We start from the raw sequence: 22,061 nt of genomic DNA, 5'->3' as shown, positions 1-22,061 counted from the left end.
ATAATGTGTGTATATATATATTGTAGCACTTCATACATTTTTACTATATTTTGTAGTTTTTTTGGGGTTTTTTTTTGTTTTTTTTAAGTAGCATACCAAGTGCAATGAGGAGACAAACTTGTGAAATACTGTTAACTTTTTGAAGGAATAATATGATGTGTATTCACAAGTTTAACTAGAAATCCACAAGCCCTAATTGACTACTGAAAAGTAGCTGGGGAGGTTAGTAGTTTATACTTGATTTACAGAGGAAATAAATCATGCAGAATGGTTATCAGCAAAAATGGCAGGTAGAAGAAAGCCTACCAGATCTTTCTCTGTCCACTGACAAAGTTTTTTACTTTGAGAAGTAAGGAAGAATAAAGACTTTTTCTTCTTGCCCTTTAAGTCAGCTGCTGGAAGTGGATATAATAAAACATCTGGATGTACCTTCTTTTTTTTTACTGAGGAACCTGCTTGTGGTGGTTACAAAAATAGCTGAGCAAGAGGTTTGTGGTCTTTTGTGTTTGTTTTCTTTCCCATGTAATGCAAGTTCAGAGTTAATAAACAGAGAGTAAGGAATGCTTGAGGACACTTTTGCAAAAATTATGGCTAAGTAATGAAACAATTTTCTTCTGTTTTAAGGGTGTGAATAATTTTGTGCAGTACAAATTTAGCCACTTACCCTCAAAGGAAAGGCAAACAATAGTGGAACTGGCTAAAATGTTTCTGAACCGCATTAACTACTGGCACCTGGAGACACCTTCTCAGCGAAGACTAAGATCACCCAATGATGATATTGCAGGGTATAAAGTGAATTATACCAGGTAATGGTGCTCTTGCTTGTTACAAGTTTTGCTTACAAATATGTCACATATACATTTCAGGAATACACCAGTACCCATATGCCATAGGTGCAGCTTCTGAATGTTTGCAGTTATGGGGTTTGTATGAAAACCTGAGGATTTTAGTGAAGATATATCAGAGTTTCACATGCATCATTGTGTTCCAAGAGGTAGGCTTCATCAACCAAAACCAGGGGGTGGAGGTCATAAACATCTGTATCTGGCAGTACTTTTGCATGTCCTGCGTTTGCAGAATTGCTCTCAGACTTCTTACGATATGAGCCTCATGTAAGATAAAATTCAAGCAATTTGTTATTCAACTTAATTAAAAAAAAAGGTAACATTAAGCATTGTAAAGCATCACACTTTGAAGCCAAATCATGGAAGATTTAAAAAATTAAAATGATTTTGTAAGTGCTTGAATATGAAATGAGGAGTAAGTTCCTTAAAATTGCAGGTTTTGTTATGACCTTTTAATACATTGTCAGAATTCAAGGGAATAACTTAGTCCCTGGGGGAAGAAGAGCTACTATAAAAAGCTGGATCTCAATTTTGTTTTTCTCATAACAATAGTGCAATGCCTTTTTTAGTTAGCACAGCAATGATAAAGGTTGCCAATACAGGCAACAGTTAACATGCTGCCTGTGAGCACAGGTAGCAGTTAGCAAAGGTCTCTTTCAGTGTGCCTGTTCCCAGGAATGGCCCGGGATACCTTTCCTAGCAGAGGATGAGCGCTGCCTTCTGCCTGCTTCCCTGGTGGCCATTCCTCTGACAAACCTCAGCTCCTTGAAGGAGAATTGCCAATCCTGTTATGAGTTGAGACTGTGACTGGTGATACAGCAGACTGCATTGTGTCTGTGTCCAACTGAAATGTTCTCAGATGACCTGTCACCTCAAATAACTATCTGGTATAAAGTAGTGTTTTCTGATAATCATGGGGATCCTAAGACCATTTTTGGTGGGTCTTTGACCTCCATTTGTTTATGGTTGGAGTCAACTTTTATTAGGAATCAATGGCTAGCATTGGCTCTGGCTGATGACTTTTGTCAATCATTTTGTCAGTTGTGGTTTCTCAAACCTTCCTGCATGCAGTCTCTAAGGTTCCTTGCATCCCAAAATGCCACCTCTTTCCAGCTGATCTAACCTGTCATTGTGAGCTTTGCCCCTCTGTGGTGTTCAAGACACTGCTCAGGGTGCTGAGTACGCCTTGTGACTTCTTGTTTCATTTGAGTGACAGTCCTAATTTGAAAACCGAATGATTTGCATGAATCTATATCAGAGTTTCACACTCATCCTTGTGTTTTGAGAGGTGTGCTTTTATCAGTCAAAAACAGGGAGTAAAGGCCTGCAAACAACAGTATTTCACAACTCTATTGCAACTTTTGTGTTTGCAAAGATTAAGACACAGGAGTTTGGAAGAGCATTTTGAGACAGGCTGTACTTCGGGTTCAGACGAGAAAACTCATGCTTGATCCAGCACAGTCTGTTTGCATCTATTTCATAACATTTTCTTTTAATTGTTGGAGCTTTTATAATGATTGTGGTCTGATTCTGCTACCATTGACTGTTCGCTTACATGCAGATATCAAAATCTGTGTAAAATTAACAGATATCATGACCCATGTAGTCAGTACCATGATCCCTTTTCCAAGAAGAGTAACATGATGTGCTCTATTTCATATATACTTAATGCAAAACTCATTAGGGAGGGAGTTACTGTAACTTAAAGAGTATCAAGTCAGGGTGTAATGGGAAGAAGCCAGCTGGTGCAAGACCTCGTTGAGAGTCCAGTCAGACTGGGATGGAGCTAGTTAAAAGTGCCACCTTTTTGCATCTATGTGAGGAAATGTAGAAGTTTAAGGAGGAGAAAACAGGCCAGTGTAAGGGTCTTTGGAGCTGCAGGCAGGAGACATGGCAGGCTGAATGTGAAGAGAATACCTTCCATCAACATGAATTTTATGTGGTCTATTAATGTCTGGAGCAAGAGTGCTTTGTGGAAACTAGACTGCAAAGAAAAAGAATATATGGAGAGTTAAAAGTACTTGGCTGTCATTTCTTTAAAAAACTGGGCAATATAAGTGCTGCTTAACTCTGTGCAAACTTGACGTGGAACAGATTTATATGGTCATATAGCTCTTGGCTTCATTATAAATGATGTGGGTAGTGGTTTTATTGCATTAATTCGTATGTTAGATGGTGATAATTACCTGGCTTTTTTCCTCTTTACAGGTGGCTTTGTTATTGCAATGTCCCTCAGTTCTGTGACAGTCTACCTCGGTATGAAACCACCCAGGTTTTTGGTAGGACATTGCTTCGCTCTGTTTTTACTGTAATGAGACGACAGCTGCTGGAGCAGGCCAGGCAGGAAAAAGACAAGCTTCCTCAAGAGAAACGAACACTAATCCTCACCCATTTTCCAAAGTAAGCGGTCGCAACATGCCTGCACTCAAGGTTAACTAGTAGTACGCAACTTTGGCATGGAAATGGAAAAACTACCTGCAGCTTAAAATAGTTTCTTCTTTTATTCAGTAACAAGTAGATACTGCAGCTTTCTTTTCTGTCATAACTTGAACTAGTGTATTGTATGTACACAGCTGCTTGTTTTGCTTTGTCCTAGGGCTTTACTTTATAGGAAGAATTATTCATCTTGCTGGGGGATTGTGCTTATTGCCGATTAGCAGGTGCTGTTGGTCACTTATTTGTTTTTCCTGTAGTTCTTGGAAGCAACATAGGTCCAGATCTCCAGAATGCTTCTGCTTTTGTGATGGAGCAGTAAAAATGGAGTGTTGTACTGGAGTTTGTATACAGCTAAGAATTTAAGTCAACACTGTAATAGGGAACAAGTAGTAACCCTACCCATAGAAAAGATGTGCTGATTTGACAGAGAGTAGTCAGTATTACTACATTAGTGAATCATAAAGAATTTTATACTGACTACCTATTCCAGTACTGGAAGACAGATGATGATCTCTCACAGTTAAATAGCAGTTATTACATATTGGGCTATATGGGAGAATGAATTATCTCAAAACATGCACAACTTTGACAGTCCTTAATTTCAAACATTTTACTGCTGGTTAAGAGTGATGGTGACAGATGCATTCAGTGTATGCTTCCTAAAAATAGTGCTTCACTTAAAAAATACCTGTTTTTGTGAGGGTGGCTTGGCTCTCTATCCCATATTTTAAAAGTCTGTGCCTCCTAATGACAAAGGAACTGAACCTACAGGAGGGCTGGTGGCAGTGATGCTATGCAAGCTACTTTCTGGGGCTAGAGTTGGGTTAGTGCTCAGGGGAGTGAAAGCTGTGAGCTTTCCAGAGCTGAGTAGAGACAGGGTTTTTTTTTGCTCCTACTATTATTAATAGTGCCTTTTATCACTTTGAAGAATATAAACTGTCTTTGGGGTAGACTGCTATTGATACAGGAACGTTTGTGTATATCTGGGAATAGGATCATGATCTGGTCCTCAAACAGGTATAAAAAAGGATTTTACAATGCATTGATACAAGAAGCAGATTTGAGAAGGAAGGAGGTGTGCATGTGCCCTTATGTTTCCACTTCCATTTGCACCCTAGATCAAGTAATTTGAAAAGAAGTATTATTCACTGCCATTCCTTTTAGTATTCTGCTGGGGGGGGGGGGGAGGGGTGGGGAAGAAAGACAAGCACTGTTTGCTGATGATCTGTGGGAAATGGGAATAATGTTTGAAATCTTTTATGGGCTGTACTTGTCTGAAGCATTTCACAGAATCACAGAATCCCAAGGGCTGGAAGGGACCTCGGAAGATCATCCAGTCCAACCCCCCTGCAAGAGCAGGGTAACCTAGAGTACATCACACAGGAACTTGTCCAGGCGAGCCTTGAATATCTCCAACGTAGGAGACTCCACAACCCCCCTGGGCAACCTGTGGCTCTGCTGGTGTTAGGCAGTGAACCCTGGGTAGTAGCTGCAGCTCAGAGCACACAGCCAGTGCCTGGTATCAGTGCTGGGCTCCTGGCTGTTCTGGCAGCTCCTTTCTGGGCAAAGGGAGCACCCACAGTTTATGTGTGTGTGTACCTAGGAAATGGTCACCAAGCAGTCTGAACACAGAGCCTCTGCACTGCCTGTAAATGTAGCCTTGGCTGAAGTTTAATGAGTGCTTCTGCTCCATCACAGCTGGTCAAGTAGCTGTTATGAACTTTTTAGCTGTTATCAGCTGTATAGATAGCAGCAAACACTGCACATTGCTGTGCTTAGATATAAATGTCCTATATATCAAATACAAGAGCATACAAGAGGAGGACTTGATCCTGAAAATCCTTATCCTGTTCAGGAAGTCTTACTCAACAGTCTGTTGGTTTCACCTGGATAGTTTCTATACATATAGATGACTAGAGAGTAAAAATGTGCCATATCAACTTCTGCTTTCTGCAACATAGGAAAGCAACTATCTTGCTTCTTGGAGCTGATGTATTAGTCCTGGAAAGGCGAGCGCGCTGGATAGTCTTATCTGTGGAATTTCTCTTACATAGAATAATACTGGAAGAGGTTTAAATAACACAGTTTCTCTAAGTGTACCAAAGTAAGATTAAAAGTACTGTTATGCAAGAGCAAACATGCAATTAAATGTTACAATAGGACATTTAAAGAAATTAAAATATCTTCTTAAGAGCATTGTTAATAACTAACTCTGGGATTTTATAAATCTCTAAGAGGCAGAAAGCAAACGCATCTGCAAAACACTGGTTTGTCAAAATATAGTTTCTCATCATTGTATAACATGAGTACCTTGACCTCTGTCAATTCATAGCTTTCTTATTAGTATGCAGTTTTGCTCTGTAAAAGTAGTTTGTAACTGTTTCTTTCTGCATTTGTGAATTAGATAAATATTTCTTATAATCAAAGATAAATTTTCATAGGTGAAAGCACTCTGCTGAAGTAGGGTTCTTAAAGTCTAATCTGCCTTGTGATTTTGTATGTATTTGTTGTTTTAAAAAAACTTACTGGCCAACAGCATTTTCTTACTGAATCAGTAAATACTTTTAAATTTAAAAAAGTTGTAAATGCTTATTCTGAAAATGAACCTGTTTTGAATCCTCCTGTTATTATTTCACCTGGTTTTGTGCCTAGGTTTCTGTCAATGCTGGAAGAAGAAGTGTACAGCCAGAATTCTCCCATTTGGGATCAGGATTTCATGGTGTCTAGTTCCCGAACTGGCCAGCTGGGAATCCAAACAGGTAATTTTCATTTATTGCTGTGTTAGGGAGAATCTGAATGTAAAGGTAAACCTGTATAAGTGAAGAATTCTAAGGAGTGAGACTTAGATACACAGATTTATAAATAGCAGCCTATACTGAAGCCAGTCTGTCTCATGTAAGAACAGGTTCCTGACCCTCTGGTATTTTCTCGTATAAAGATCCCATTTTGATGATGAAATCCAGCTAACTAAAGGTGCCAGTAGAGCAGGCTGAGTGCAGAGGTAAATCATTTGAGTATTCAAGTGACACAAGTGCACTCAGTGTGGGAGAGTGAGAATGGCCAGTGCCAGTGGGTAAATGGCCTGCAGTGGAGTAGGTCACGTGCTGGACAGTGGTCCCCTCACATGAGGATCATGCCAGTCCACTGACTCTGTAGCAGAAGAGACATAGGGACCTAGCAGTAGGGAAGTAGAGATCTTCCACATCAGGTGTCCCATTGCCTGTGCACACACACCTTTGATTTTCTTTGGGGTTTTTGATAGCCTTTTCTTGCTTTATTTCTTAGCCATGCATCTCATCGGCTATTCTGCAGCACTGTTCCTCAGTTGTGGTGCTGAGGTGTAAGTCATCCCTAAAATTGCAGGGAGGCATTGATATTTCACTTTCCCCTTCTCTTGTTACTTCCTTCTCAGAAGTTATTAAAATCCGTTTTATACAGCTCAGGGGCTGGCTTTATTTTCAAGTATTTAATTCAATATTTTATTACAATTCACTGTTTTGAAACAACTGTTGGCTATCAGTTGACAAAATCATCATGTCAGCACTTCGTCTGAATTCATCTGCTAGTGAATTTGTTAAAGTAGTAGGGAAATTCCACTGTGATAGATACAGGCTTTTGTTGTGAGAAATTCCTGGTCTGCACCAGGGACTGGCAAATTATGCCTTAGGCACAAGTTCACTGCAACTCTAAAAACCATGTTGCCCTCAGAGTTCATTCTGTCATATGTAATGGCTCATTTTAATGTGCATCTTTCAAGCATTGGATTCTTGGCACAAGCACGGCACAAAAGAGCTGTTGCTGCTGATGACACCAGGATAAAGGCAAGGAGAAAGACTGCAGGTGTCCTGCCTGTCTGCCAAAAATCCTGACACAAATTAAAACCAGGATGATTTGGGATGAGAATTGGGTTTTCTTTTTTTTTAATATCTGAGAGACAGATGTTAGTCTGTGGCATTTTAAAACGATAGTTTCATCCTCTTAACTGGTACAACAGCTTCCCTCTTTATTGAGTTTGATTTGTCCACCCTCTCTTTGAACACTGTTAAAGTGGACATCTGAAGCTGAGTGATGAGATTTTGCTTCTCAATAGGCCCTTACAAAAAAGCCTTTTCATGAAGCTAAATGCCAGCAGGCTTGGCAGGTACCTGAAGGAAGTTTGTTTTCTTAGCTTATGCGCAGCACTGCAGAATAAAGCCTGATACTTGCAAACTCTCTCTTCCAACAATAATGCAGTCTCATTATGTAGAAGGTTAGAAAAATATATTGAGATAAATCTTTAGTGTCTCTGTTTGCAAACTGGTGGCATTGCTTTGTTGCACAGTGTTAGCTGCTACTTCTGAGGTGGTGGGTGTGAATTTGGGTCCATCATTATGAAAGTCCTTCAGAATCATAACGGGCTCCATGGGTATGTCAGCACCTAATGGATTCCATGTCCTAATTTTTTTATGCTTGTCTTTTATGCTATTGCAGTTATCAGTCCCCCTCCTGTTGCAAGATCTGTTTCATACAGTGCAAGTCCTTCATCTCTGGAGCAGCCGAACAGTGGAAATATGAGTCCTGCTTGCAAAGTTTCTTCTGCCCTTGACCCAAACCTAGGTAATGAAGAGGGAGACTTGCTTTTTGGCTTCTGTCGGTATTAGTAGTTGCAGTACATTGGACCATTACCTTCACTCTGCAGTAGAGATCACGAAGTGCTGTTGCTAAAAGATGTGTACACAGACTTTTTCTCAATTATGGTAATGCTTAAGTAGCAGAAATGGCAACTATATTTGCAAAAAAAAGTAAAAAATTAAGAATTTTAAATTAAGATGAGGAAAGGTCTGCTGGTGTCATAGGTTGTTGAAAAAAACTTTGCTTGGAGTACACATATTTTGAGCCATGAAAAAAGATTTCATTTAAATAAAGGCAGAGGAGAAGGAGCCATTGCATTGTTTCTGTTTTAATCTTTCAAGGTACTGAAATTGCATACATTTGAACAATGAAGAAAAGCAGAAACACATCAACCAGGTTAAATTTAAAACCTGAATGAGGTCAGGGTAAAAAAAAAAGCAAAAAACCCCAGAAGTTTTTGGGAAAACAAGTTGTTCAATGCATAAATTCTCCTTACAAGTCCTTTTTCAAACACCTCAGGATTAATGAGCCTGTCAAGAGAGTCTGTAGGTCAGAGAGATGATCACGAGCTTATGTAAAGTAAGTCCTCAAGGAAGTAGAAAAAGCTAAATGAATTCTTAGCCTTTTAGCTGCAGAAGAACTTAAGGTGGCTCCTGAAAAGCAGTTTTCTTTGAAGGACAAATTGGGAAATGGTCTTTAAAGTGGGAATGAGTGCAGGTTTTCTTTTTTAGTAACAGATCGGCAAAATGAGTAGTAAGTAGTCACTAGAAATATTTACTTTTCTTTGAGAGTTTAAAAGAAATATGAAACTAAAAAGCTAACTGAATTGTCAGCGGAATTGCCCTTGGCACTAGAGAATTGAAACACCACAGATGCAAAACCAGTTTTAAAAGGGGTTCCAAGAGACTTCAGGAAACTGTCAGTGTTAAGTTTCCTATTTCAGAGAATTAGAAGAAGCAACAATATACTGATTAAGAATAGAATGAATAAATGTGTGAGCAATGTGATGCACGGAAATTCAGTGTGCCTTTTGTAGAACTTGTTAATTGTACATATCTGTGAAGGAATTGATGAGCATTTGGAAAGGTTTTTGTGTACCTGGATTTACAGAGAACTTCTGACAGATTGCTTAAAAAAATTCTGGTTTAAAACAAGAAATTGATTTCTTGGGAAATAAGAAGGAAGGTCTGTTCACATGTGAATAACTGTGTAAGAAGTAAGAAATAAAGAAAAGGAATCAAAACTTTCACAGCAAATGGAGGTCAACAGTAAAATTCTACTGTTAAGAAAGCAGTTATACTGCTTGAAAGCCTGAAAAGGGGAATGGATGAACATTTGATCCCCATATATTTAGAGTACTATAACTGTGGTAAAAAAATCTATACCATATGTGTAAAACAATGGGCATAGGGGGCCCTAAACTACCTAGTTGTTTCAGAAAAAGAATCTTAAAAAACCAAAACAACACAAAAATAAACAAAACCAAATTAACTTATCTCAAGTGCTGGTCACAAACACAAATTTGGCATTCTGGCTCTTTTTCTTTAGGGAAAAAATGCAGGAACAAGTTAACTATGGACTGATATTCTTGTTTATATGCTTTGCTAGTATTTGGCAGTTTGCTGCTTGGGTAAATCCTGAGCTAGCATCTGGCTCTATCAGTATTATTGTAACTTTACTACTCTTTGGAAGACTTCTTTTCATGCATTTACCTAGTTGCTTTTGCTGTATTACAGGTCAGTCCACAGTTAGTAGGGCAGTTAATAATTAACATGGTATGTTTTGATTCAGAAACTTTACATGGATTTTCTAAGTTAAATATGTATGATGTGTCAGACTGTACATGCTGCTTGGTTTACAAAAAGGGTGAAAGAAATCTCTAATGGACACTTAATTCTAGTAAATCCCAATCTAGAAGTATGCACCATAATTTGTGTATTGTGCACTTACCTTCCAAGACAGTAACACAGAGGTTCACTGCAAAATATGTTGAAGTAAAATAGGAAAAATCATTTCATTGTGAACTACAGAGGTATAGGAGGTGTATTAATCTTTCTTCATGCTAATATCCTAGTGTAAAGACAAAATTGCAGAAATGATAAGCATTGTTCAGATTTCATTTATTTCTCTTTCTCCCTTTCTGTAGTGATTAAAAAACCCCAAACTTGGCATACAAACTAAAGAAGATAATGAAAGTGCTAGACTTTAAAGTACTAGTCTGTGACAGTTTGGTTGTTTCTAATTTATCCTGGTTTTGTTTTTTAGGAGAAAAGAGAAAAAATAATGAACCCTATTCTCTGGAGGATTCCAAAAGACCAAGGGTTGTGGGAGATATTCCTATTGAGTTAATCAATGAAGTAATGTCAACAATTACAGATCCTGCAGCAATGCTCGGGCCAGAGGTGAGAAAAATATGTAGACTTGGTGTTGCAAATGGTCCATTTGCAAATGGTCCAGCTTTAATAACTATTCCACATGGATAGAGTATTACAAAGTCCACAAAACTGACCATGCTGCCAATAAGAAAACTAGAAACCTTGAAAGAGTGTGATTAGGCAAGCCAAAAATATTGATGAAATGTATCATTAATGTGAGAATAGTTCTGCTTTGCTTTTTTTAATGCATTGTACATTATTTGCAAAGAGAGTTGGAAGGTAGTGATAGTAAAAAAGTAGAGCCCAGCTTATTTTGCAAGGTACTTTTGTTGCAGAACTGTTCCAGAGAATGCTTTTTATTGTTAATTGCAGGTGTAGCTCATAAGGCAAGGTACACGGGCTTCAAATATTGCAGCAGAATGAAAGATCCAAAGTCAAAACCTCTGTCTCCTGCAGAAGGGCAGATTCTAAACAGTTATTTGCTCTGTCTTCCACAGTTGCTCTTTTTTTTTTCCTGCTGGAGGAGAAAAACAAACAGAATTGCAGAATTGTGCCATGCACAGAACTGCACTTTTTTTTTTTTGGCTGGCTTTTCCTCTTTCTGTTCCTTTTGCCAGGCTATGTTTTGCCAGCAGCTCTTGTTTGCCAAGGATTAGCTAGTGACTGCTGAAGATTTGGAACCACCTACATTTCTTACTCAAACTATATACTGTGACTGATGGCTCTGCAGATTACAAATGCTGTGCCAGTCTGGCTGTTGGGGCTGGCAGTGACTAGAAATGCAGCAGCCAAACTTTGCTCTAAAAAGCAAACAGTATGTGCATGCAGAAATGTTTTGGCATTGTAAAATGATCTTGGGAAAAAAAGTTAAATAAATTGTCTGTATTACTTTGATCTCCATTCAAATACATGGATGCAATTACTAGATATGTAACAGCGAAATGAGTAGGAATTAAGATGTTCTTTTTAGGCTGTTATGATAGTGGCACAGATAGTGGAAAACACTACTAAAATGAAAATACATGATTTTGTCTGTTAAAATCTGGGATTTGCAGTATGTGTCAGCAAATCCACTATTGTCCAAGCTGGCTAGACTAAAGTGGACTTAGTGGCATAGGCTTCAGCTGGCTGGGTGCTGATCCTTGGGAGATTTTGGAACTTGAGTCATAATCATGGCTGTTGTTAATCTTTACCAAAATAAGTTTGAATAGCCTTTGTATGCTGTAGTGTAGATGTATATAGAATCATAGAATAGTTAGGATTGGAAAGGACCTCAAGATCATCTAGTTCCAACCCCCCTGCCATGGGCAGGGACAGCTCACACTAAACCATATCACCCAAGGTTTCATCCAACCTGGTCTTGAACACTGCCAGGGATGGAGCATTCACTACCTCCCTGGGCAACCCATTTGATTGTGTCACTTCTACCAAAAAGAAAAAGTTATCATTGATAATTCTATTTTTATAAAATGGTGGCTTGGAAAAAAGAAGAGGGGATTTCACTTGTTTGTTCATCAAGGCTGTTCTGTCAGAGGATATAAATTCTCCAAAATGTCATTTTATTTCTCTGTTATGTGGTACAGACTAATTTCCTCTCAGCTCACTCAGCCCGGGATGAGGCAGCAAGGCTGGAGGAGCGCAGGGGGGTGATTGAATTCCACGTGGTTGGAAACTCCTTAAACCAGAAGCCCAACAAGAAGATCATGATGTGGCTGGTTGGTTTGCAGAACGTGTTCTCCCATCAGCTGCCTCGAATGCCTAAGGAGTACATCACGCGCTTGGTCTTTGATCCGTGAGTACTGCTGGAGGGTGGTTTGATAGGTGAAACAGAATGCCTGATGCTGGTTGGAGGTAGCAGTGTAAGAAGGGACCAGCCAAGGTGGCATGGAGGGCAGCTGTATCTGTACTACTCTTCCAATTTCAAGCCCCTATAAATCCTGGCAAATCTAACTGGATTATGCCCAATTACTACCTTGGTGGCTGTATTAATGACAAATGGCTTCTTGTTGTGGGACTGTGGTGGGTTAACCCTGGCTGGATGCCAGGCACCAAAGCTGCTCTATCACTCCCCCTCCTCAGGTGGAGAGGGAAGAGAAAATACAACAAACCGCTAATGGGTCAGTTGAAGGACAGGGAGATCACTTACCAGTTACTGTCACGGGCAAAACAGACTCAACTTGGGGAAAATTAATTTATTGCCAATCAAATCAGATTAGGGTAATGAGAAAATAAAACGGAAATCTTAAAACACCTTCCCTCACCATCACCCTGACCTTCTTCTTGGGCTTAACTTTACCTCTCTCCCAGTGTTGCAGGGGTATGGGGGTTGTGGTAAGTTCATCACATGATGTCTCTGCTGCCTATTCCTCCTCCTCAGAGGACTCCTCACACTCTTTCCCTGCTCCAGTGTGGGGTCCCTCCTACAGGAGATAGGAAGGACTGTGGGACCTTCCCACGGGCTGCAGTCCCTCAGGAACAGACTGCTCCAATGTGGGTTCCCTGTGGGATCACAAGTCCTGCCAGCAAACCTGCTCCAGCACAGGCTTCTCTTTCCACGGGGCCACAAGTCCTGCCAGGAGCCTGCTCCATCACAGGCTGCCCACAGGGTCACAGCCTCCTTTGGGAATCCCCTTGCTATGGCATAGGGTCCTCCAGGGGCTGCAAGTGGAGATCTGCTCCTCATAGACCTCCAGTGGCTGCAGGGGCACAGCTGCCTCACCATGGTCTGCACCATGGTCTGCTCTATGGGCTGCAGGGGAATCTCTGCTCCAGTGCCTGGAGCGCCTCTTCTCCCTCCTTCCTCACTGACCTTGGTGTCTGCAGAGCTGTTCTTTTACATGTTCTCACTCCTCTCTCTGGCTGCAATTGTTCTGTGCAGTAATTTTCTCCCCTTCTTAACTATGTTATCCTAGAGGTGCTACCACTGCTGCTGATGGGCTCAGCCTTAGTGGGGCCATCTTGGAGCTGGCTGACACTGGTTCTGTCAGACACAGGGGAAGCTTCTAGCAGCTTCTCACAGAAGCCACTCCTGTAGCCCCCTCACTACCAAAACCTTGCCATGCAAACCCAATACAGGGATGTGGGGCTGTGGGGAAGGCTCCTACTTGTTTTGTACTTTCAAATGTTGGAACTGAAAGTCAGAAAGTAATTACAGTACTTATTGGTAGTTTTCAGGCCCAAACTAACCTGCTGGCTGCTCCATCCTCTGTGGAGATTGTGAGCCAAATGGCAGCAGACTGAAGTTTTTCAGTGAGAACTTGTGGGATTTCCGAAGAACAGCAGCATTTGAGCTAGCATGGGAGAAATCACTCCTCAACCGAGCATGTTGCTTTTCTCTTTATCAGTGCAAGTTTCCTGTTTTGCTTTGGGTACAGCTGATACACCACAGGCACTTGGAAGGAGACACATTGGTTTTAGCAGCATCCAGAAGTTGCACATTGTCCTCCACCTGCCTTAGTGTCCTGACTGTGCCTCAGCTGCTCAAGTGTCAAGGGAGGCTCTCCTCAGAAGTGTCCACTTTTCCACCATTGTGTTTCCTGCAGTCTTCTTCCTTTTGACCAGTTTGTTCTCCCCGTATTTCTGCCTCTGAACAATCCATGCCCAATAATAGCCTAGGGGTTTGCTGTACTCACCACAGCACTTTCCAGTGGAGGATGCCTATTGGTTCATTGTGTGTCAGCAGAGACCTTGAGGAGCAATGACTGAGCTGACTGCAGCCAAATACGCAGTCTGGTTTGTGGAAGGGCCTTTCTTCACCGCAGACTGTATCAACCTCTGTGCTCAGTACTATCACAGCAGTGGTTAGGAGAACACTCCTGGACCCATTTCCTCTGCTTTTAGGCTTACATTCCCTTGGCAGTACTCTCTTGGTGCCAGCAAACACTGCTGCTGCTGCTGCTGGGTCTGTGCTGTCCCTGAAGTACAAACTGCCCAGTATTGGGGATTGTTGGACAGGACTTCAGTCTCCAGGTACAGGAGGCTGATCATGGATCCTTCTCCTGGATTCTTCAGAGGAAACAGCACCAGTCCATACTCTTTTACCATGTGGGGTTAAGCGCAGCTTGGTTGTGAGAGAGAGGCAGCATAAGGGTCTTGTCTGACTTAAGTGCCCTTGCAGCACTATGATCTCAAGCAGAGGCTACTGGTTGAAGCCACCGTGTTCCCTTGTAACTGAACATCAAAGCAAAATTCTGAAACAGTGGTGTTAAGTCATGGCCTTCTCCCCCATTTCTTATTGGGAAAGACTCTTCTAATAGGCTGAGAGGAACTGCTGGTAGTTTCAGTGTTGTATAAAAAACTGTCTGGAGAACAGTCTGTGCTTGAGAAAAAGTTATGGATATTGCTACAACTAGAAAATGTCCTCCCTTATGTGCCTGAGGCAAACAGTCAACCCAGAGGAAGCAAAGCACATTGCCTGGACAGAGTACCCCAGCATTTGCTGTGTATTTCCAAGGGTACACACTGGAGACCTGCTCTGAGTAGTGGGTACACACAAACCTGTGTCAAGTGTGAGAGACTGGAATCCAACAGTTCTCTTCCCATATTCCTTTCAGCTATTACCTTTTATTACCTTTTGATAGTCTTACTTCTGAAATGGCCATCCTTACTGAATCTTGCTGCTTAAATAACTCAAACACGAGTAAACAAAATGAAAAGTTAAAGGTACTACATTACTCCTGTAGTTCTACAAATATGGAGCACCAAAATAAGTGCAAAAAAAAAAAGTATATAAAATATATAAAATCCCCTTAAGCACATAAAATATAGCTAGTGTTCAGACTTTTTTTTTTTTTGCAAGGGCTCACTTTTGGCACCAACCTTTCCCCCCAGAAAGATACCTTCTGTAGTTTACTGTATTGTTTATACAGTTTATATGATACCATGTATTGAATAACCTAGATAACAGGTGCAGGGTAAATCTTTCCAGACCTTGAGGATTACACTAAAATTCTTAATCCTTGACACAAGAGTTCAGATTGCACCATGTTATGTATTTCTTGGCAGTCAATGTAAGTGCAACAGAAATGGGTATTTATTATGATCTTAATTCCACTGGGAGTAGGTGATTAGAAGTAAGAAATATAATTTCTTGCTTCATCAGCTGCATTTGAAACTGATAGCATAGCTATAGAGAGTGCACGCAAGGAAACAGGAATCCCTTAGAAAGGACTTGCTGTCCCGTAACTCCATTAATTTCTAATTTAGTCAGGGCAAAATCATCCTGAGAAATGTATAATGGTTAACTGTCAGCAATATATTCAATGAAAGCAACACAACTCTTATTTATTGAGCATTACCCTAGCATCCAGGAGTACTTGACAAGGCCAGGACCTTGCTGCATGAATGATGAATTTTATGATAAATTCACAGCATAATGTTAAAATAGCAACTCTTCTGTAGATACAAGCAGCTGGCTTAACAGAGGCATATACAATTGCATTAGCATAATGGAAAGGAGTGAAACAAGTTTGTGAAAAAAAAACCAAAATTCAAAACCAAAAGAGGGTAATGGCACTTTATATAGTATGTACATGAATTAAAGTCACTGTTATTTTTGTCAGGAAGCACAAGACCCTTGCATTAATAAAAGATGGTCGTGTTATTGGTGGTATCTGCTTCCGGATGTTCCCTTCTCAAGGATTTACAGAGATTGTTTTCTGTGCTGTGACTTCCAATGAACAAGTCAAGGTAAAAATAATTCTCTACTAGAGTTTATGAAATGCATTTGAGTCACATACACTAACTGCATATGCTTCTAATTTTGTTAGTTATGTTAAATATATTAATGTGTCGCCAAAGAGTAATGGAGTTTGAAAGGTAATAATTCTGAATATTATACACAAAACCTAAACAAATGTGCAGATTTAGAATCATTACATCATAATAGGATTACTTGTAATTAATTGGATGAAATCTCTGTCAACACCAGTTCCTGCCCAGTTGTCTCCCATTCTTGGACAATTCACTCCTCTGTCTCCTGCAATTGCCTTTGTAATGTAACACCTCATCATAGACTGAATTAAGTTTGCTTGTGTGTGACAATAAGTTGTGTTCAGTCACTTTGCAGCATTACATGACTTCAATGAAAACAAGAAATACCAAAAACATTATAGTTTTGCATCTGAATATAAGCATATGGTCTATTGTATTCATTCGTTTTGAGTTAACTTCACAAAATGTTCTGAGTATTGAGAACTGGGGCTGTGCTGAAAGAATAGAGAACACTGAATACAGGAGAATTCCCCCACTTTCCCAGGGGACAGGAAGATCTGACTATGACCATTTGATTCAGGAGTTCGCCTTTAGATGGTGCTCTAGCTTCATGTTTTCAGTTGAAACTTATGAAGATGTGGGCTAATCGGGGTTTGTAGCAGTTAACATGCAAAGATTTTGTGAAGGGTGTGCAAGCGTTACAGTGGGATTGAAAGCCTGTGACAACTGTCAGTATTTGGGTTATGTTTACTGATGTTAAGAGAGGAATGATCCCCTGCACTTAGCAAGGGCCTGTCATAAAAGTATCCAAAGTGTCTTAGCAAATACAAACAACAATGGAATATACTTACTAGGTCTATTCTAAGCTTGACTAATTCATAAAAGGTGTTTTTGCTCTACTAAAACAACCAACTGCACTACTCAAGTTAGGCTGCCAAAGATGTGTTGTGATTCTTTAGGAAGAATATGATAGGGCAAATAAATCTGACCCGTCAGAGGGCCTCCTAGCTTGCATATGCACGCATAATGTTCACTTTATTCTGTTACCATCTGTGTGCCGCGCTGTATTATTGACTATTTCTGCAAATTTGCCTTCCCACATTCCTGAGTAAGGTGACCGCTACCAACAGGTAACTGAGAAAAACTAAATATTCACACATAACTGAACTGCCTGCTCTTGGCAAAAATAAATTCCTGTTTTAATTCAAGTCGAGATTTGAATAAGGAATATGGGTAATTCTGTTTTTCTTTATATGTGATAGCTAAAAGTTGGACTGGTTTTGGGGGTAGTTTGATCCCATGTTACAAAGTTATTTTAAATTTTACTATACATGGCTTAGTTTCCTTTTAGGAATGTTAGACTTTGGCAAGTGTTAGAATCAATAAATCCTTTGAAAGTTATAAAAAACAATAGTTCAGCAGCACTTCTGAAATAATTGTCATCATAATTTTTGGAATTTCTTTGAGGCACAAAGGTGACTTTTTCTCTTTTGTCAAAGATTAGATGCTTTAAAATTGCTGGAATGAATTGCAGTGTTTCAGGTGTAAATAAAATGTCAGTCTCATACACTGTTTCTTCCACCCTGCTGATGAGCAGGCAAGTGAGGAGCTTGGCTAGCTCATGTACTGCTAACTTGAGTTTAAGGAAGACATTTTTCATTAAAAATTTTGGTTCAGAGTTTTTGTCCTCTTCAAAGAAATTGAGAATTAAAATTTGCAGTCAGAAAGTGTCTTCATTATCTTGAGCACTTCTGAGTTCCAAATAATGCTGTACCACTTCACATGGTATCAAATACAAAGAAGAAGCTTGACAGCTAATGCCATGCATGATGTGTGCCACTAACAAATGAACATACAGATTTAAGAGCTTCCTCAAATTCAGAAGTACTTATTTTTACATGTACGAGGTCTCAATTTTAAATATGAGGTCTGAATAGAACACTAGCTGGAAATGAAGGAAAAATGCACAGGTTTTGTTCCTAGATTAGTAGAATTTTAAAGAAAATGTGTCATTACTAAATTGCTTGCTTCAGCACTTACCTAACTTGCTGCTTTAGCTGGCTATTTCCATGTTTGGAACTATTAAATTATAAATTCAGAAGTATATACTTTGTAATGTATTTTTATGGCTTAAGTACCTAAGTAAAAATGCCCCCAGTTTTCAAGACCAGAGTACCAAAACCAATTCCATGTATATTTCTGTAAGTGTCCAGTTAGTCTCCATGATGTTAAAACTGGAATATATGCAGGAACAACACATTATTATGGGCTTTCCTGTCTATTTTACATTTCTTCATCTCACAGCAGAAAGACTATAACTCACTTGGAAATGTGAGTAAGTGGAACCTTTTGATTACTTTGAGGTTGAATGAAAATGGAAATTATTCCTGTGTGCAGTCAGAAGCCATAGCTATTATTTGACTGTGGACTCAATAATTTTATGCTGCTTATTATGGTAATAACTGTTTTACTATTCCCTTTTACGTGCTATGATAAATTCAGATTATAAGTCCTTTGAGGCAGTTTCTGCTACAGGTGCACAGAACACAGCAAATCAGAGATCTTCTCTCAGAATGGGTGCCCCTAGAAGGAGTAATTTTGATATTGCTGCTTTGCAGTTTTGAAACATTATGGCTAAGAAGGGATGCCCTATTACAGTGTATGGAGTTTTTTTATTGATGAAATATGTGACTATTAATAGTTGATACTAGCTGAAAAGGAAAAAAATGTGTGCAACTTGAATTACAACTTGCAGATTATATACGTCTTTAAATCCATAGTTTTTGGTCTCCTTCAGATTAAAAGTGAATCAGACATTGGAAGCTGTTATATTTTATGTTCCCTGTTGGGTCATAAAGATACCCTTACAAGGCTGAAAACAGTTTGATTTTGAGTACACCTCACCAAGTTACTTATGAGAAAATCTTTAAAGCAGGATCTAGAGGAAAAATGGCTTTTTGAAAAACAGTCTGTCATAACCCTTGGTCCACAGTTTCTAACATGTGCAGTCCCCAGATACTTTGTAATGGCTTTTTTCCTCGCACTTTTCACACAGGGTTATGGGACTCACCTAATGAACCATCTGAAAGAGTACCACATCAAACACAACATTCTCAACTTTCTCACATATGCAGATGAATATGCTATCGGCTACTTCAAAAAACAAGTAAGTCTGTAAGAAATTGCTTGGTGCAAGAAGTTAACATCTAGTAATAATAAACTAGATGCAATGAACTAGTAGGATATCATGCATTGTGCAATTTTATGTGTATTTTTTTTAATCTACAATACGTGCTTTGTGTTCATTTGGGTAATGATATTGGCTTATAATGTATTTTATTTTGATGGATTCATCAGAGTATAGGTGTGCAGTGTAGCCTGTGATTTGTTCAGTCTAAAATCCAATTGAATAGGGGTTGGCTTCTTTATTCATTCAGTTTCTTCACTCATTTTATATGAAGTGTAAAGAAGGACCAGACCTACCTGCAGCAGGCTGGAACTTACCTGACCTGTGCTCCCTGTCACTCCTGATTTGAAGCATGAGGTCCAAGTTAGGGATTGTGATGTCTAATCTGTCAGATAGATTTGCTATATTAAGTAAGTGTCAACTATTTGATCAGATGGTAGAGCGAAGGCAGAGGTTGGACTATTCTAGGAGACGTACACCAACAGGACTAGAAGCAATGGACACAAGTTGGATCACTGGGAATTGCAACTAGATAGAAGGACTTCTCTTTTATTTTTTTCCCTCCCATCCTGTCCTAAGGGTGGCCAAATACTGGAAAATGTTGCCCAGAAGGTTGTGGAATCGCTGTCTTAAAGTCTTAAAGGCTGGATAAAGCTTTAGGCAACCAGATCTAATGAGACCTGCTCTGAGCAGGGATGGTGTTAGATGATCTCCTTAAGTCCCTTCCAGCTTCAGATGTTCTATACTTCTGTATATAAAACTGTTACAATTCACTCTACACATTGACAAGAATAAAAGCTGGGCTTGTGACACAGCAACCAGATACGTGCACAGACCCTTTTCATGTCTAAAATGTCTCTTCCTAAATATGGAGGTGCTGAGTCTCCATGTAAGTCTGAAGCCTTTGATGGTAAATTGTGAGGCAGAAGTTCTGCTTGGGTTCCTTATTTTTACTGAGGTTTCATAGGTAGCACTGTAACAGAAGAATAAAATGCAGCCAAAGTGAGACTCCTACACTGCTCTTTATTGTGCTGGTTAATTCTTTTGTTGGTTTGTTTTTCAATAAACTTTTGAACTGTATAAAGACTGTAGCAAAACTTTGGAACTTTTAATGGGATTTGGAGGGATGATGGTAGAGCAGTAGGTGTGGTTTTTCTTGATTTCAGTAAGGCATTTGATACTGTCTCCCACAAGCTAAGGAAGTGTGGGCTTGAAGGTCAGGTAGTGAGGTGGATCAAGAACTGGTTGAAAGGAAGAAGGCAGAGAGTTGTGGTCAATGGGGCAGAATCTAGGTGGAGGTCTGTGACTAGTGGAGTCCCTCAGGGGTCAGTGCTGGGACCAGTGCTATTTAATATTTTCATCAACAACCTGGATGAGGGAACTGAGTGTACCCTCAGCAAGTTCGCTGATGACACTAAACTGGGAGGAGTGGCTGACACACCAGAAGGCTGTGTTGCCATTCAGCGAGACCTGGACAGGCTGGAGAGTTGGGCGGGGAGAAACTTGATGAAATTCAACAAGGGCAAGTGTAGAGTCTTGCATGTGGGGAAGAACAACCCCATGTACCAGTACAGGTTGGGGGTTGACCTGCTGGAAAGGAGTGAAGGCGAAAGGGACCTAGGGGTCCTGGTGGACAGGAGGATGACCATGAGCCAGCAATGTGCCCTTGTGGCCAAGAAGGCCAATGGCATCCTAGGGTGCATTAGAAAGGGTGTGGTTAGTAGGGCAAGAGAGGTTCTCCTCCCCCTCTACTCTGCCTTGGTGAGGCCACATCTGGAATATTGTGTCCAGTTCTGGCCCTTCAGTTCAAGAAGGACAGGGAATTGCTTGAAAGAGTCCAGCACAGAGCCACAAAGATGATTAAGGGAGTGGAACACCTCCCTTATGAGGAGAGGCTGAGGGAGCTGGGTCTCTTTAGCTTGGAGAAGAGGAGACTGAGGGGTGACCTCATCAGTGTTTACATATATGTAATGGGTGGGTGTCAGGATGATGGAGCTAGGCTTTTTTCAGTGATATCCAGTGATAGGACAAGGGGCAATGGGTGTAAACTGGAGCATAGGAGGTTCCACGTGAACATCAGGAAGAACTTCTTTACTGTAAGAGTGACAGAGCACTGGAACAGGTTGCCCAGGGGGGTTGTGGAGTCTCCTACATTGGAGATATTCAAGGCCCGCCTGGACAAGTTCCTGTGTGATGTACTCTAGGTTTCCCTGCTCTTGCAGGGGGGTTGGACTGGATGATTTTTCGAGGTCCCTTCCAACCTTTGGGATTCTGTGATTTTTTCACTTGAAAATTAAAAATTAAAAAAAATCACTTTTTTCAAGCTATAAAATTACTGTCATCTCATCTACTTCAACAGCAACTTATGACTAATGACTACAGGACTGGCAGTAGCAAAATATTTGAAAACTCATGAACTTTGTTCACAGTAAAGATCTTTTCCTCCCTCTCTTTATCTCCCCTATTCCCTGCTTTTTCTATACATATAAGCAATTAAGTATTCTTGAATTGAGTGACTCCTATGAGAAGGTGTTTGCAACACTATGAACAGTGGTCTGTAACTCTTTCCATTGCACTGTCTGTATTTTAACATTATGATGAATTTGGTTGTAAATCATCACAGCGTTTCAAGTTAAAACAAATATAAAAGGAAAATGGCATCATGACAGCCTGAGGGACTTTTTTTTCTTTTTAATCTTTTTTTCTTCTTCAGGGTTTCTCCAAAGATATCAAAGTACCAAAAGCAAAATATGTTGGCTACATCAAAGATTATGAGGGTGCCACGTTAATGGGATGTGAATTAAATCCAAGGATCCCCTACACGGAATTTTCTGTCATCATTAAAAAGCAAAAGGAGGTAAAGGGTTAAATAAAACAGTGAACATTATAATCTAT

The 22,061-nt window shown here is 40.0% G+C and overlaps 1 protein-coding gene across 1 annotated transcript in view; it reads left to right on the top strand.

Moving 5' to 3' along the window:
• KAT2B (lysine acetyltransferase 2B) overlaps positions 1 to 22,061 on the top strand; it is a 45,830-nt gene that overhangs the window by 15,278 nt on the left and 8,491 nt on the right. Inside the window, exons 5-13 of the mRNA XM_034062865.1 lie at positions 625 to 806; positions 3,054 to 3,245; positions 5,934 to 6,040; positions 7,752 to 7,877; positions 10,158 to 10,294; positions 11,851 to 12,059; positions 15,829 to 15,955; positions 19,035 to 19,145; positions 21,880 to 22,023. Of these exons, the coding sequence (XP_033918756.1) occupies positions 625 to 806; positions 3,054 to 3,245; positions 5,934 to 6,040; positions 7,752 to 7,877; positions 10,158 to 10,294; positions 11,851 to 12,059; positions 15,829 to 15,955; positions 19,035 to 19,145; positions 21,880 to 22,023 (1,335 nt within the window). The remainder of the gene's footprint in view (positions 1 to 624; positions 807 to 3,053; positions 3,246 to 5,933; positions 6,041 to 7,751; positions 7,878 to 10,157; positions 10,295 to 11,850; positions 12,060 to 15,828; positions 15,956 to 19,034; positions 19,146 to 21,879; positions 22,024 to 22,061) is intronic.

Source organism: Melopsittacus undulatus, chromosome 1, assembly GCF_012275295.1.
Source record: "Melopsittacus undulatus isolate bMelUnd1 chromosome 1, bMelUnd1.mat.Z, whole genome shotgun sequence".
Taxonomy (NCBI): Eukaryota; Metazoa; Chordata; class Aves; order Psittaciformes; family Psittaculidae; genus Melopsittacus; species Melopsittacus undulatus.
The sequence above is the reverse complement of the archived record's forward strand: the minus strand, read 5'-3'. Positions and strand labels throughout refer to the sequence as shown.